This window comes from Oncorhynchus gorbuscha, linkage group LG14 (genome assembly GCF_021184085.1).
Source record: "Oncorhynchus gorbuscha isolate QuinsamMale2020 ecotype Even-year linkage group LG14, OgorEven_v1.0, whole genome shotgun sequence".
Classification (NCBI taxonomy): Eukaryota; Metazoa; Chordata; class Actinopteri; order Salmoniformes; family Salmonidae; genus Oncorhynchus; species Oncorhynchus gorbuscha.
Genome location: NC_060186.1, coordinates 59,169,599 through 59,187,814, shown reverse-complemented (window position 1 = coordinate 59,187,814; position 18,216 = coordinate 59,169,599). Strand labels below are relative to the sequence as shown.

Below are 18,216 nucleotides of genomic sequence, written 5' to 3'. Positions count from 1 at the left end.
CAAACTTCTTACATTTAAGAATGATGGAGGCCACTGTGTTCTTGGGGACCTTCAACACTGCAGAATTGTTTTGGTATCCTTCCCTTGATCTGCTACTCGACACAATCCTGATTCGGAGCTCTACGGCCAATTCCTTCAACCTCATGGTGTGGTTTTTGATCTGACATGCACTGTCAAATGTGGGACCTTATATAGGTAGATGTGTGCCTTTCCAAATCATGTCCAATCAATTGAATTTACCACAGCTGGACTCCAATCAAGTTGTAGAAACATATCAAATATGATCCATGGAAACAGGATGCACCTGAGCTCAATTTTGAGTCTCATAACAAAGGGTCTGAATACTTTCGTAAATAAGGTATTTGTGTATCTATGTGACTACACAGTAATTATATCTGTTAGCAAAAAATGATAAAATCCTGTTTTCACTTTGTCATTATGGGGTATTGTGTGTAGATTGATGAGATATACAGTGCCAGTCAAAAGTCTGGACACACCTACTCATTCAAGGGTTTTTCTTTATTGTAGAATAGTGAAGACATCAAAACAATGAAGTTACACATATGGAATTCTGTAGTAACCAAAAAAGTGTTAAACAAATCAAAATATATTTTAGATTCTTCTTCAAAATAGCCACCCTTTGCCTTGATGACAGCTTTGCACACTCTTGGCATTCTCTCAACCAGCTTCACCTGGAATGCTTTTCCAACAGTCTTGAAGGAGTTCCCTAATATGCTGAGCACTTGTTGGCTGCTTTTCCTTCACTCTGCGGTCCACTTCATCCCAAACCATCTCAATTGGGTTGAGGTCGGGTGATTGTGGAGGCCAGGTCATCTGATGCAGCACTCAAAAAGTCCTTACACAGCCTGGAGATGTGTTGGGTTATTGTCCTGTTGTAACGGCGTTCTTCGTTTGTGGAAAGAGAGTCGGACCGAAATGCAGCGTAGTGGTTACTAATGACTTCAATAGAAAAAGTGACACATGAAATAACGATACAAAATACAAAACAACAAACGGAACATGAAATCTAATTACAGCCTATCTGGTGAAACTACACAGAGACAGGAACAATCACCCACAAAATCCAAAGCGAAACCCAGGCTACCTAAATACGGTTCCCAATCAGAGACAACGAGAATCACCTGACTCTGATTGAGAACCGCCTCAGGCAGCCAAGCCTATACAACACCTATACAACACCCTTACTCAGCCGTAATCCCAATAATACAAAAACCCCATGTCACACCCTGGCCTGACCAAATAATTAAAGAAAACACAAAATACTAAGACCAAGGCGTGACACCTGTTGAAAAATAAATTACAGTCCCACTAAGCACAAACCAGATGGGATGGCTCCAGTTTCAACTGTTCTGCCTTACTATTATTCGACCATGCTGGTCATTTATGAACATTTGAACATCTTGGCCATGTTCTGTTATAATCTCCACCCGGCACAGCCAGGAGAGGACTGGCCACCCCACATAGCCTGGTTCCTCTCTAGGTTTCTTCCTAGGTTTTGGCCTTTCTAGGGAGTTTTTCCTAGCCACTGTGCTTCTACACCTGCATTGCTTGCTGTTTGGGGTTTTAGGCTGGGTTTCTGTACAGCACTTTGAGATATCAGCTGATGTACGAAGGGCTATATAAATAAATTTGATTTGATTTTATGGTGTATCGCTGCATAATCCTGTGGTAGCCATGCTGGTTAAGTGTGTAACCAGAAAAGCACCCCCACACCATCACACCTCCTCCATCATGCTTCACGGTGGGAACCACACATGCAGAGATAATCCATTCACCTACTCTGCGTCTCACAAAGACATGGCAGTTGGAAACAAAACTCTCAAATTTGGGCTCATCAGACCAAAGGACAGATTACCACTGGTCTAATGTCCATTGCTTGTGTTTCTTGGCACGTCTCTTCTTATTATTGGTGTCCTTTAGGAGTGGTTTCTTTACAGCAATTCGTCCACGAAGGCCTGATTCCCACAGTCTCCTCTGAACAGTTGATGTTGGGATGTGTCTGTTACTTGAACCCCGTGAAGCATTTATTTGGGCTACAATCTGAGGTGCAGTTAACTCTAATGAACTTATCCTCTGCAGCATAGCTAACTCTGGGTCTTCCTTTCCTGTGGCAGTCCTCATGAGAGCCAGTTTCATCACAGCGCTTGATGGTTTTTGCAGCTGCACTTGAAGAAACGTTCAAAGTTCTTGAAGTTTTCCAGATTGACTGACCTTCATGTCTTAAAGTAAGGATGGACTGTTGTTTCTTTTTGCTTATTTGAGCCTTTCTTGCCACAATATGGACGTGGTCTTTTAATAAATAGGGCCGTCTTCTGTATACCAACCCTACCTTGTCACAACACAACTGATTGGCTCAAACGCATTAAGAAGGAAATAAATTCCACAAAGTAACTTTTAACAAGGCACACATGTTAATTGAAATGCATTCCAGGTGACCACCTCATGAAGCGGGTTGAGAGAATGCCAAGAGTGTGCAAAGCTGTCATCAAGGCAAAGGGTGGTTACTTTGAAGAATCTCAATATGTTTTGATTTGTTTAACACTTTTTGGGTTACTACATGATTCCATATGTGTTATTTCATAGTTTTGATGTTTTCACTATTATTCTACAATGTAGAAAATAGTTTAAACAAATAAGAAAAACCCTGGAATATGTAGGTGTGTCCAAACGTTTGACTGGTACTGTATGTAAGAATTGACATTGAAGTTTTAATGGAAAACCATTAAGCAAAATTGTCCATTTGTCACATCCCTAGTATCGGCTATATTTCTAAGAGAGCGCCTCAGCTATGTGCTAAATTCACCATCTGAGCGGTAAAAGAAAACACTACTTTTAGGGTTGCTAGGCAACCTAAATCCTTATAAGAAAAGCATTGTGGTCTGGAGACAAGCGTTGTAAATTACAAAGTCCAACGGAATGGTTGAATTCCTGGCCTGGAATCTGCTGGCGTTCCAAAAAGCTGGGCTTAGTGCCCGCTCTGAGGGCTGGAACTTAAAACCACTGGGAGACAGAACCAGGGAAAAGGATAACCACTGTAGCTGCCCTATGGGCTAACACAGTCATGTCCTCCCAACTGTGGCAAAGTGACTGCACACACTCACTGACACTGAGATACATGGACGGACTATCAACCTCCCCAGTGATGACAGTTTCAAAGTGCTTTCAACAGTCAACACGACACAGCACAGCATTGCATAGAACAATGACCCTGGGCCTAATCACTGTTACAATCAAGACACTCAAACACTATGGGAGAACTGCCACATAAAAGGCTCTCAATGCCACACACAGACACACACAGACACAAGTCTGACGGCAGACTAACTCATATTATGAGAATGATGAGTTCAAAAGGAGAGGGAATGAAAGGTGTGGCTTGTAACCCATCCCTGCATTCCTCCTTTTCCCTTTGCTTTCTCTGTATCTCTCCTTCCTCCCCATCTCCCTTCCTCCCTCACTCACTCGAGTCCTTACCTCAAACCATATCTTGCTCTCTCTTTTTCCCCCCATAGGCTCTTTCTGTCACTCCAACAATGGGAACTAAAGTTATCCACCTTAAACAGGATTTCTGGCCTTGTTAGCATTTCCTTTGGACCGATGCCTTTGTGCACGTACAAGCAACACACACACACACACACACACACACACACACACACACACTATTGACTGTTAACACACACACTGCACATAGCCATGCGGTCATATCTTATCTGACCTCATGCGGAATGCATGACACACACACACATACACAGACACTATTAAACAAGTAACACCAGTCGACTCAGCCACTGCCAACAAGGACAATGCGCCAAAAGATAAATGCTTTTTTACTAATTAAGAGGTCAATGATTGGACGTACCAGATCTCCATTTGATGATGTCATTGAACTCATCATTGGCTGCTCCCTCGATAGCGTCGCCAGGTGACGCCATGGTAGCCATTTTGTCCACCAGGTCCTCGTCTGTTTACCTCCGTTAGAATGTTTATCTGTTAACTTTTTTAAAGGATTCCCACTTCTTCAAATCCAACGTCACCTAAATATGAAAAACAAATGTACTGAAAGTTTTTAACTACATATTATTTCCTTGGATGCTATTGAGGCCGAGCTTGGTTGGTTGATTAAATCTGGTCTTGTCTAACAACATCACATGAAAAAACATTGATCTGTTCTACTCATCCATATGTGTCGGAGAACTATCACCACAACAGAACTCTCCCGTTTTATAAGACAGCTAGAAAAATGGTGTGATGGTTAAATGCAGCTGCCCTGCAGAAGTAAGAAGATGAGACTTCTCATTCAAATGGAAGACTTTCTCACCATACCCCACTGACACACACACCTTACACACAGGTGTAGGGCCATGCCAAAGAGGCTGAGGGGACGGGTTGTTCCGTGACTCAGGATAAACTGACAGCTGTGTGTGTATTGTGAGAGTGCACAACATGAGGTTGTTGACCTGGCCTACAAGCAGAGCGTGATCTCACCTCTCTCTACACTAAATGCAGGACAACTCCATCCATTATTATACAAAGAGCTCTAGAAATGCACTCCACACTGTTTTCACAAATCATTTACTTGAAATAATTTGACCTCTATGTGGTGAGTTGTGCTGTGATTTGTCATGTACACATTTAATGGGACTGTTATGTGATCTTACTGAGCAAATCAGAGAAGGATGATGTTTGGCAGAGTATTAATTGGAGGTTATATAGAAATTGAGGTCAAAGTTAACAAAACCTGTCAGCACAGTACATCCAGAATAGATGAAAGATAATGTCATTGGCATACATCAACACTTTACATTGTATACCTTATTTAGAGTTGAAGTAGTTCAGTTAATAAAATGTTTCTTGACTGACTTGCCTAGTTAAATAAAGGTTAAAATATATATATATATATATAAATCCTTCATAAGAAAGACAACATAGTTCATTTGAATAACACTAATAGGTCTCTACCATGAGAGGAATGAAGACTCAATAGGGACACGTTTTATCTGTAACTAGCCTAAGTATTAATGCTTGGGGAGTGATGTAAGTATCCAAATATAGTATCTGTAAAGATGAAAAACCAATTGGCCAGTGTCTTCTCAATTTCAGTTCCTCCTCCAAAAATTAAAGTTGCTTTGACAACCGAAGGCAAAAAACATCAGCAACAGACCCAGTCGACTTGTTTAGCCAAATTAAAGGACCTTTAACCGTTTCAGTAAATTGCATTAAATAGCAAGCATATCTAGAATAGATTGCACTAAAGTATACAGTTGTAGCTATACCCAGTTATAAATAACTTATTAACACGAATAGTTTGCTTTGAATGGCACCAATGTCTGCAATTTTCCAGGCCAATACTCATCTGTCATTTTAATCCGATCAGATTAGCACGAACATTAAAAATGTGGCTAGCAGACTCTTTTGAACTATGGGATACTGTTACACTTGCAAAAACAGGCAAATATGATTCAACAAGTGGTTCAACAAATGATAAAGAAACAATGCATTGCTAGTTGGATCACAAGGTCCTTGCACAATCTCAGACAATAGATGATTTATTGATTTGGCAAGTAGGCTACATTGTGTTTTCTTGAGTGTATTGGTGTAAATAATGATAGCCTGTTTTGGCTACTATGTAGCCATATTTTCATCTAGAGTTTGCAAAACAATTCACACTCACCTTCGCTCCTGTCAATCAGGGGGCGCGATCATGGAAAATCCGCGTATTTTGGCACAAAAAATATATATATAATTAAAAGTTCGTTGTATTTGTGAAAAATTAGAAGCTAACAAAAATACCCTGTCTTAAATGTTAAAATATATCAACACGAGGACCTTTAAGCCATTTTAAGAGGCGGGGGCACTCCAAACTATGCTAAAAAAGCACAGTCCAGCACATCCACACACTTCACTATAGCAATTTTCCAAAGCATCTAAGAAACTGCTGTTTGTGAGTCCGTTGTCTTCCTGATGGTTATCGGGTGTGTCCAGTTTTTTTGTTGATGAAAAAATGTTAGCTCATTTTACGGGAGAAACCCGCTCAGCTAACGAGGGAGTCCGTCCCAAACTTTGTTCCTGTTGCTACCTTTCCCTGCCTGCCCGCAAACTTCTGACGCGCAGATGGAAACATGGCGCGGTCGGCGTCACGTGACAGCGCGCACACGCGCTTGACTTGGTTCCCGGTTTTGACTGGAATGGACAGGCCAACAGTTTTTTGTCAGAGTTTAATTTTCGTACCAGGTTAAGAAAATTTCCGGAGCGGGTTAGGATAATTAACGTGGCAGGTTAGGTGAATTAGGTTAGGTTAGGACAGCGGTTAGCTGAAATGCAAAAAAAATAAAAGCTGTACTCTTTCCAGCCATGACGATGTTTCCCCCGACGATGGATATGAAAACTTTTGAATCGTGTGTGGCAACCAACTCAATCAAAAATATTAAGATGTAACCGTACCCAAAATACAATTTATGTGTTTTTCTGTTGTGTCACTTTATCTCAAATATATGGATCTTGTGGTTATTGGTTAATTATTATTGATTTAGTTTGATTAGGCCACTCATTTCACATGGACTAGGGCTAATATAACTTGGGCTGCTTATTGTTGTTTGCCTTCCAATGTCTCAAATAATAGTATAAACCCATGCTTTGTGCTTGTCTGCAGTCAAGGCGATACATGCCATGCCACTGAAGATGCTTGATATCTCAGAGCAAGCAAAAGCCTCAATATCATTCAACTGTTGACATTGACAATGCAACATACCCTATACAGTCGGCCTATGTCCTATATATAATAATAATAATAATATATGCCATTTAGCAGACGCTTTTATCAAAAGCAACTTACAGTCATGTGTGCATACATTCTACATATGGGTGGTCCCGAGGACCGAACCCACTACCCTGGCGTTACAAGCGCCATGCTCTACCAACTGAGCTACACAGGACCACATATTTTATAACTATGAGATATGCAATCTGAAATTAATGAGGATGTGCATGTATGAAACATGGTTGCAATGTCAACAGTTTGAAGATCATCAAGGTAGGTGGACAAATATTTGATAGCAGTGTAGTTTACAGGTGTGGATAAACTAGAAACAATGACAGTGGTGCAAGTTTAACATTCATCCCTTTGAATGAGGTTTTCCTTTATCTTGAGTTAATCAGACACACACACAGATAATTAATAGAGTAAGCCTATCTAGGATTGGCCTAAATATATAATTGATATTAAAGGTCAACATCTCAAAGGCAACCATTGCTGGTCAAGATTGAGTAGGCCTAATGGAAATCTAAACAACATCCTCTGCCTGGGCCCCGGTGGCTTTAGTGATGTTGCCTTGTCCCCTCTCCCTCCCTCGTTTCAGTTGTCACTGCCTCTTTGTGTGCGCTTCCTCGCGCAGACCATAGAAGAGGATTGATTGCACAAATGAGCGCTCAGCAGGGCCCTCGCACAGGTGTCAGGTAACCGCACAGGTAAAATGAGCCGACCTGGGAGGAAGACTGCAAAATGAAGATGGAATGTAAGACCTAACCTGACCTATAAACCAGTTGGAGAGAGAGAGAGCAGTTTATTTGAATGGAAAATAACAATAGGCCTCATGATGGGCCACATAATGGCAGATGACATGTCACCGGTACATGCTAAGTCAATATTTAATATTACACTTTGAATACACCGGCAGCAGTATCTGTCTCAGATATTGCAATACGTTTAATCACTCTTACACGTGCAAATCCGTTGTCATGTAACTCTACCTGTTATATTACTGTGTTGATATGAAACATTAAAGCTTTCCGTCCCTCTCCTGGCCCCTACCTGGGCTTGAACCAAGGACCCTCTGCACACATCAACAACTGACAACCACGAAGCATCGTTACCCATCGCTCGCGCACCACCGCTAACTAGCTAGCCATTTCACATCAGTTACAGTTACATAGATACATGTAAACCTAGGATAAAGTGTTGCTTTCTCAGATATATAATACTGCTCTAATTATTATTCTGTGATGGAGATGATCCAGGCTGTATCACAACCCGCCGTGATTGGGAGTCCCATAGGGCGGCGCACAATTGGCCCGGCATCGTCCGGGTTTGGCTGGTGTAGGCCGTCATTTTAAATAAGAGTTTAGTCTTAACTGAAAGGGCATGTAGTGCAGGCCTACACATAAAGGAGTTCTAGCGCCCCCTTGTGTACAGCAGGATACATTTGCTCACATTGTATATAAATGTATTTATCTACTGTATTTTTGACTGTATGTTTGTTTATCTCCATGTGTAACTCTGTCTTGTTATATGTGTCGAACTGATTTGCTTTATCTTGGCCAGGTCGCAGTTGTAAATAAGAACTTGTTCTCAACTTGCCTGCCTGGTTAAATAGGTAATGATAAAGTAATCCTTCTCACCCCCCCCCCCTTAAAAGATTTAGATGCACTATTGTAAAGTGGCTGCTACACTGGATGTCATAAGGTGAACGCACCAATTTGTAAGTCGCTCTGGATAAGAGCGTCTGCTAAATGACGTAAATGTAGTAGGTGATATAAAAAAAATGTGTAATTTATTAATTGATTAAATACTAGGGTCTAGGCTTACTGGAAAAATATTCTAAATAAGAGATGTGGCGTGAATCTCATGAGTAAAATACTAGTAAAAGTCAAGTACATGTTGCTTATTTCAACAATCAGCACATTGTATACTTGTTTTGTAAAGCAAACATCATAACCCACCGTTTTTATTACAACAACATAAGGTTATTACATCGAGAATCAAGGCAATATATTTTATTGGCCAGTAGGGGGTAGCCTTGGCTACACTTTATCATTTGACATAAACAAGACATTTATAGTCAGTTAATATATTCAACTGCTTCTTATGTGACATGAAGGTGTTACAATAACAGCAGCCCAACTATCAGATATGTTTTAATGTAACACACTGAAAGTGTTGTCGGATTACGTTATTAGAATGTAACACAATGAAAGTGTAGCCAGATTACGCTCTAACATTTTAAAGACTTGACTGCAGCATGTGACAAGCTAAACACACTACCGTACAAGCCGTTTACAGTACCACAAACCCCTTCAATTGAAAAACAACGCCGCATATTTTCGATGGAAGTGCTTTCCTTGAGCAAAACTTTCTACCAGGAGTGGGGTTCGAACCCACGCGGACATATGTCCATTGGATCTTAAGTCCAACGCCTTAACCACTCGGCCATCCTGGTATACACACCTTAATTCAACGGCGTATTGATAAATAAAGCTGCTGGAATGTGACCCATTGACATTAATACGTAATCTTTTTGTATAGCTTGCCGAGCAATCCATTTCAACACAACGGCAGCTGCAAGACACAAAACGATGAGCTAGCTACCAAGGAACCCTCGATAGCTGATATGCTATCGTTATCTAGTTACGCTAGTATCTGGCTACTATTCAACTTAAGCAAACGCAGGATTCACATTTCAAGACAAGTCTAAACATACTTATTTGTGCAGCTTAATTGGACTCTTAGGTCATAGCTAGCTGGACATATTATTGTACTTGTAGCTAGCAAGCTAACGAAGAGAGGAAGAGGCGAAGCGAGATGTTTCACTCTCACCAAAATCTGTACACAATAAGGCCAGATATATGGGAAAAATGTGAAGATCTATAGGTGCGTTCGTAAATTCACTCTGACTATCTACTCCGGCTTCAGGAGCACTCGCTTGAGCGCAGAATAACTATGACTGATTAATTTACGAACTGCTCAACACCCGTTGAATATGGCCAGTGTCAATAAACGTCGGCAAAAAAACGTTATTACCAGCAGCACATTTACAGTCACTAGATAACAGGAAAATAGCCTAATCAGCTCAGCTGGGGCGAGTAAAATGGTCAGAGTGAGGTATTCAATTCAAGGGCTTTATTGGCATGGGAAACATGTGTTAACATTGCCAAAGCAAGTGAGGTAGATAATATATAAAGTTAATATATAAAGTGAAATAAACAATACAAGTGAACAGTAAACATTACACATACAGAAGTTTCAAAACAATAAAGACATTACAAATGTCATATTATATATATATACAGTGTTTTAACAATGTACAAATGGTTAAAGGACACAAGATAAAATAAATAAGCATAAATATGGGTTGTATTTACAATGGTGTGTGTTCTCTCATTTGTGTCGGGAAGTAGCTAGCCAACGTTAGCCAGTTTGCTTGGGCGCTTGACTGCGGTTGAGGCCAGAACGCTTGGATCAAACCTACTCCTCGGCCAGAGCGTCCAGTGTGGCTCTGAATTTACGAACGGACAATCTGACAATACTCTGAATTTACGAACGCCCAGAATTTGCTCTCTGGCACTCCATATTTAATTTACAAACACACCCCTAAACCACAGATAGAACAATGAGAGATATTTCACCGGATGTATACATGTGAAGCATCCGCTTGGCTTTACCACTCACTACCAAATATGGTAGTTAAAGGCAGCCCAGTGGGAGAAGATGGAAGAAGATGGATTTTGCCCGACATTCAGCAGATTTTCTCATGGATGAAACTTTTGATATCAATACAGTTTTCTGTTACTAAACCTATAATATGTTATGAACAGAGTGGCCAAAATGTTGTATACTTTACCATTTGCCCATTTAATAAAACATCGCGTTGTTTAGAAGGCGTGCAAAGGCAAATTGAATTATTGCACACGCGCACTTCACATAGTAGGCGTTCTCCAACGGAAATATATAGATACATGCTAGAACGGGCCAATAGGATCTCGCTACCTCGTGCTTGGCTCTGCCCACCTCCTTGCTTGTTGTGCCCACTATGACTAATTTGTTCCCATTGGAAAGGACAGGCTGTGGTCTATCTTGGATTAGTATGAAACATTTTACATTACATTTACATTTCTTGAAACATACCTGCCTAAACCAAAATTGTGTATAAATAACCCAAGTTTGTAGCCTGCCTTCCGCTTTGGGATGACTCCCATTTTTAGGGAGGAGACATGAGCATCTCATTATATACGTATCTCTGGCTAACGTTAGCGATCTTGTGCATACCGCGCTTAAGGCTAGTTTAGATATATGTATTCATATTGTTTTTGCAAACGTTCTAAACAAGCAGGCCATACAAGTGAAATAATGTTCAGCAACTTAACTACTACTATAGTCCTCACCCGGGTATTTACGAAAGTATCAAAAGTACCAAATGTGTCTGACACATGGTTATCTGAAACACAAAAGTTCTAGCTTGCAAAATATGTCTCACAGGCAATGCAGCTCCGAGGTAGACTACAATTAAGACTATCATCTAGGATGCAACAGCGCGTCTTTATCGAATTCTTAGGTGCATATTGAAGGTGTTAAAAGTATGGAAGGCCAAGAGTTTCAAATTGTCCTATGGGCATTTTTACACCTGTTCAGTGTGCATTTACAGGTGATTAGAATGTTTGAATATTGTACTTCCAGACTCATGAAATTCTGCCATTGCACACTTTCTGAGCGCCTGTGTAGTAACGGGTACATTTCATACGTCTGAAATTACCACATTGTAGCCTGTCCCACCTCAATTTCAGTGAGTTTGACTTTGTTTGACTTCTGGCCTGTTGCGACGAATCGCTTACTCAGGGATGGAGGAGATGTTTCTAAATATAGATCAAATTGTTAAAAATAGTCAAGGCATTGGTGAGAATTGGAGGAAGAAATTAAAACATATTTTTCCAAATAGCATTACAACTACAAAGCTGACGCTGGCTAGCTAGCTTATTTTCATTGAAATAGCATGGCTAGTTAGCTAACTAGCGATATTCTTCTGTCTAGCCTGTAACTAATGGTTGTTACGTTGTGGGACAGAGCAATAGTTCTTTGTACTTGTCATTTGGCTCAGACTAACATTAGTTTAGAAAATAATTGTTAACTTTGTGTAAATTTGTTGTATAATTGGTTGGCTTTGCTAAGTATCAAGATGAGATTTATTTGCTCAAGTTAGCTAACTTAGCTATTAGCTAATGTTTTAGGAGAACATGCTAGCTCCCTGCAGAATCTAGACAATAGAGAATGGGGAATAAGATCTCGCTGTTGCAGTGCTCAGACAAGGTGAGAGGACTGCTACAGATATAAAAAGGTAAGATCTCTATCTTGAGTAGCTATATTTCAAGGTTGAACCATGCAATAGATATTTTATTGGCATGCTAAATTAGCTGCTTTTCTTGAAAATGTATGTCTGATAAAGCTACAATCTAGAACTTTAAAAGTTATTCTAAGGGTACAGCTGAATAACTTTTTGAAGAACCGTTGTTGGTTACAAGTAGAACCACTTGATTCCGGTTGGGTTCTACCTGGAACCAAAAAGGGTTATACTAAGGGGACAGCTGAAGAACACTTTTGGAACCCCTTTTTCTAAGAGTATCTAGATGTTGTTCCAATGCAATGTCCATGTTACAGCCACAACATGATGATCATGTAGTCAAACATCTGAAGTCTAGCGAGGAGGAGAAAAGCCTGCTTTGGATCAGCTGTCACGTTCGTTATATGAATCGGACCAAGGTGCAGCGTGGTAACAAAACATGAAGCTATATGAAATGGTGCAGACAGGCAACTAAACATAGAATAAGAACCCACAAACACAAAAGGGAAAATGGCCACCTAAATATAATCCCCAAACAGAGACAACTATAAACAACTGTCTATGATTGGGAACCATATCAGGCCACCATAGACATATAAATACCTAAACCTACAAAAACCCTAGACAATACAAAAACTAGCATACCCACCCTCATCACACCCTGACCTAACCAAAATATAAGGAAAACAGAGATATTACATTACATTTAAGTCATTTAGCAGACGCTCTTAAGGTCAGAGCGTGACATGAGCAAGGAAGAACAATAACTAGCTATATCAGATCAACATGTTCAGGAGAAGCAAGGAGAGAGCAAGCTAGTAGTAGTAACATTATTATTTGAAACCTCACATGCACATGTATCTGTGTTATATTTAAGCGATAAGGCACCTCAGGGGTTTGTGGTATATGGACAATATACAAGGGCTGAGGGCTGTATCCAGGCACTACCAACCCCAAAGTTACAACATAATTGCAACAGTAAACAAGTAATATTGACTCATACCCGTGGTATACGGTCTGATATACCATGGCTTGCTATCTTGTTATCTGTCTCATGTACCAATCATCAACATGAACAAGACTGAATTCTGTTGAATTGTCAACTGGTCTAAATTCTTGTTAGGAAGATGTTGCTGTTCAGAATGACATGTTTATGACTGTTAATGTTCACAGGAATCTCCGAATGCTATGTTGAATGAGCACCATGGATGAAGGAGGCGGAGGAAAACAGACAGCTTCTTTCTACCACATCTTCACCATGTCATACAATGTTTGCTTCATGAACAATTCTTACATCTCAAATAAATACAGAATCATTTTAGTTTATTCTGTTCCTAATGCTGGATGTGAGTAATTTAGCAGGTCTATAATATGTATTGTTTTGAAACGTTTATTTAATATCTATTCAGTCAACTCATTTATTTTATGTTTTCTAAAATAATGTATGTTTTGTGTACTGTTACTTTTTACATGCTGAAACAGTCTCATTAGTTTTGAGCTAGGCTATGATCGGGAAAATGTCTACTGTAAATGTTTATTTCCCTTAATGAGAACTTGGACAATGTCAGGGAATAAGTAGGATAAATGGACATCCTATCAATGACAAAATAAACTGCAGAGGTAGCCTTAAAAGAAAAAATTAGATCTGTGCATGTTATTACTGGACAGACGACTAGCCAGAGCAGTGAACACATTTTCACATGGATGTATATACAAAATGCAACATGTAAAGTGTTGGTCTCATGCACTGAAATAAAAGATTCCAGACATTTTCCATAGGCACAAGAGGCTTATTTATCTCAAATGTTGTGCACCCTGGTCCTTCCTCCGCTGCCTCCATAACAGTTTATAAATTATTTTTTAGAAAACATTTTAATTCAGCCTTTGTGGTTTGAATAGTATAGTGACTATTATTGCTTTAATTTTCCAAACAAATTGGGTTTTGGAAAAGTAGGTACTTTTTGCAAAACCATCCCATCTGGTGGATATATATATATATAAATTATGACTCTTTCCATCCACCAATTTATTTTTCCTTTATATATATATATATATACGTGTGTGTATGTATATATGTATACACACACACACTTCAGACAAGGAAAAATTCTGTATAGCTTATTAAAATGTCAAATTATGAAGCCTTTATGTACTTTTTTTTAAATGCACAAATGTTTTTTTATCACAAAATGTGACGTTAGCTACTAAATACGTTTTTTTTGGCAATTATCCAAAAACAACTACAAAAACACCATTCCTTACCCAATAGGCTGAACTTGTGTAATGAACGCATGTAAAATACCCATAAAAAGCGTTCTAATCACCTGTAAATGCACACTGAACAGGTGTAATGAACGAGTGTAAAAATGCCCGTAACAGGTGTTCAAATCGCCTGTAAACACACATTGGACAGGTGAAAAAATCACGAGTACAAAAAATTACATTGGACGCTTGAAAAAAGCAAGCGAAAAATTATAATTACAAGTGTTACGGTGTGTTCCGGGTATGACTATTTGAAACTCTTGGCCTTCCATACAGAAGAACTGTCCACATTACTTTTCCTCAGCGAACAAGTTGAGTAAAAAACAGCAAAAGCACCTGCCTATGTCAATCCACTATCCCCATAATACAAACATTGTCCCTTAATGAGCTTGTCCTTATGTGTGAGAAATAAATACTCCAAACATACTCTGAGGCACCGAGGTAAAAACAGTTTCAGGCTGGATATTGATGGATATTCACGCATTCAAACCTCAATAGCTTTCAAACCACAGACTCCAAATAAGTGTTGGAAAAATTGCGCACCGCATTGCACAGGTCTTATTTTTAACAATTTGGACATTAATTAACTTTGCAAAGCTAATAAACGTGTAAATGTGAGAAGACTTTTGTATTCCTAGTTGAATGAGTTGGGGAGCATAAACAATGCACAAACTATTTTTACATTCAAATTTCAATAGCTCCATGGTCATATGACCTACTGACCTCAAACAAGGTTCAGAATGTCCAGTGACTACCCTTCTATATTGCACACCCTTTAGTTTGTCCATTTTCATCACGCACATTTTTACATACATTTTTCAAACTTTCTCATTTCAATAGCTCCTTGGTCATGTGACTTACTGACTTCAAACAAGGTTCAGAATATACACTCAGTGGGTTTACACATTTGTCCATTTTAATCTCACACACGATTTTACATTAATTTGTCTGCCCTGCCCGCATGAAGGACAGTCACTCACACACCTTTTCACTTGGGCCTTCTCCCTGGGGCCTTCCTGACCTCCAGGCAGGCCCGCTTTGACCTGGTGACCTCTGACTCCTGGCCTACACTCCCTGCCCTCTCCCTGGGCCTGAGAGTGTATAGCTTACTCCCTGGAATTACTAAAATGTCTATAGTCCCGCTGTCAGGAACCACGTGCACCTAGTGACCCGAAACAGGCACTGTGCACCTGGCGACTCTGTGCCTCCGCTTTTTTCTGCTCACAGACTCCACTCCAACCTCCAGTCCCCACTCCACAGTCTGAGTGCTGCCCCCTGCCCCCGAAACAGGCTCTGTGCTCCTAATGACCTGCCCGGGACCTCCAGTCCCCACTCCAACCTTCACAGCCTGAGTGCTGCCCCCAGCCCCCGAGTCCGGCCGCCCCTGCTTGGACTCGGAGTGACCCCTGCCTTGATAGATGCCTCCTTGTGCACCTGGTAACCTGAAACAAGCTCTGTGCACCTGGTGACCCACCCGCTTTTATCCGCTCAGAGACTAAGTCCCCAACCTCCACAGCCTGAGTGCCCCCCGCCTTGGGGGAGGCCTCCTCGTGCACCTGGTGACCTTTTGACTTCCACAGCGAGTCCCAACCTGACTCACAGTCCCAACAGAGGACGGGCCCGGGCGGATGGGCAACCACCACCTAGCCCCCTACCTATCCAGAGCCCAATGTCTTATGCCTTGTACCCGCCTGCCTGAACTCTCTCACACTCTGTGTCTGGCCCCTGGCACTTCTACATGCACCTGGTAACCCATAAGTAAAGAAGGAGGATGGTGGAGGAAGACGCCTTGACTTTCAATAGATCGCAGCGAGTGAGCTGCTCTGCTACGTACGAAACCCTGACCCAGAATCAGGTCGTCTACGAGTGATTTAGCACCAGGTTCCCCACAAACATGCGGTGCACATCAGGAGAGGGGCGGAAACTCATCCGCCCGCACCCCAACCCCATCACGAACGGCTCTACTCACCTTCCAAAAGAGGCAGGCTATCCCGGGCCAACCAAATATCCACGGCGCTACGGTATCGTTACATTTAGGGAGGATTCTGATTTAGAGGCGTTCAGTCATAATCCCACAGATGGTAGCTTCGCACCACTGGCTCCTCAGCCAATCAAGTACACCAAATGTCTGAACCTGTGGTTCCTCTCCTACTGAGCAGGATTACTTTTGCAACAACACAGTAGGGTAAAATTAACCTTTCTCAAGACGGTCTAAACCCAGCTCACGTTCGCTATTAGTGAGTGAACAATCCAACACTTGGTGAATTCTGCTTCACAATGATAGGAAGAGCTGACATCGAAGGACCAAAAAGCGACGTTCCTATGAATGCTTGGTCGCCACAAACCAGTTATCTCTGTGGTAACTTTTCTGACACCACCTGCTTAAAAGCCAAAATTTCAGAAGGATTGTGTGGCCCCGCTTTCACATTCTGTATTCATACTGAAAATCAAGATCAAGCAAGCTTTTAACCTTCTGCTCCACAGGAAGTTTCTGTCCTCCCTCAGCTCGCCTTAGGACACCTGTGTTACCTTTTGACAGGTGTACCGATATCATCAAATTGGCATCCATTCGAGTCACGCCCGGTGGTATCCTCAGAGGCTTTTCTGTCTTACAAACTGGACATCTGTTTGCCGCTACTAACCTTCAGCGGAGTTGAGAACCAAATACCCATCGCAGTATCTAGCAGCACCATCAACCGGGTGTCGGAAGAAGCAACAGAAAATAATCATCCCCTTTCAATCATTTGTTTGCCAGGTTCAACCACCTGGGACAGAGCCATAGGAACCACCTTTACCAGCGCTTCATCGATATTCCTCACTTTGACATGAGGGGGTCACAGTCACCCCACGGGTGATTTGAGTGTGACCGGGACAGGTGGGTGCGCTCTTTTGAATTTCATCAAGTTGACATTCAGTGATCCGTGCCCAGTGGGAACCTAGGATTCTTCCGTTCATTTTCTGGTTCCACAGCAAATCAATGGGTGTGGATGGTACTACCCACATCAGATGTAGGCCTCCCTCCCCAAACAAGCTGGAGATACCTCCCCCCACTTCCTAGGGCATAAGCCAGATCCATGCAATGGGTTTAGTCTCTGCCTCGTCTAGTGAGCATAGAGGAGACCTCCCAACCTACAATGTGTGGGGCCGGCGAGTGCTGCCGCAACTGCCAGACCCAGCCTCCCGCACACCACCCCGATGAATCACCGCACGCAGCCCCTTGTGAGAGACAGCGAGATGGGCCACACAACAAACTTCCAATGGCTCGAGCCCAGCTTCACACCCCATCCCGACCGACCCAGCCCTTAGAGTCAATCCTTATCCCGAAGTTACAGATATTTTTTTACCAACTTCCCTTACCTACATTGTTATAGCATGCCAGAGGCTGTTCACCTTGGAGACCTGCTGCGGATATGGGTACAGGCTGGCGTGAGATTTACACCCTCAATTTTCAAGGGCCAGAGAGAGCTCACTGGACGCCTCCGAAACCCCAACACTTTACAGGGCTTGGGCCCTCCTCTCGGGGCAAACCCATTCCAGGGCGCCCTGCCCTTCACAAAGAAAAGAGAACTCTCCCCGGGGCTCCCGCCAGCTTCTCTGGGATTGGTTGCGTTACCGCACTGGATGCCTCGCGGCGCCCATCTCTGCCAGTCCATGGACATTCTGAAAGTAGTTTGAGGTCAGTAGGAGCTATTGAAATTATTATTACCAAGGACCTATTGAAATTGTAAAGTTTGAAAAATGTAAATAAAATTGTGTGAGATGAAAATGGACAAACTAAAGCGTGTGCAATATACAAGGGTAGTCTGTGGACATTCTGAACCTTTAAGGT

General features: G+C 41.6%; 1 protein-coding gene, 1 long non-coding RNA gene and 1 other non-coding gene across 3 annotated transcripts in view; 1 reads left to right on the top strand and 2 right to left on the bottom strand.

The window, feature by feature from the left end:
• Positions 1 to 6,136, bottom strand: part of utrn (utrophin) — a 392,537-nt gene extending 386,401 nt beyond the window's left edge. The window contains exons 1-2 of the mRNA XM_046298685.1: positions 5,693 to 6,136; positions 3,881 to 4,055 (exon numbers count right to left, since the gene is read on the bottom strand). Coding sequence (XP_046154641.1) covers positions 3,881 to 3,962 — 82 coding nt within the window. The 5' untranslated portion in view covers positions 3,963 to 4,055; positions 5,693 to 6,136. The remainder of the gene's footprint in view (positions 1 to 3,880; positions 4,056 to 5,692) is intronic.
• Positions 6,137 to 9,150: 3,014 nt separating this feature from the next.
• On the bottom strand, positions 9,151 to 9,233 carry trnal-uaa. The gene has a single exon. It is a non-coding gene; the product is annotated as a tRNA-Leu (tRNA).
• Positions 9,234 to 10,863: 1,630 nt separating this feature from the next.
• LOC123995936 lies at positions 10,864 to 14,115 on the top strand. Its single transcript, XR_006831910.1, has 3 exons — positions 10,864 to 12,122; positions 12,443 to 12,544; positions 13,299 to 14,115. It is a non-coding gene; the product is annotated as an uncharacterized LOC123995936 (long non-coding RNA).
• Positions 14,116 to 18,216: the final 4,101 nt, after the last annotated feature.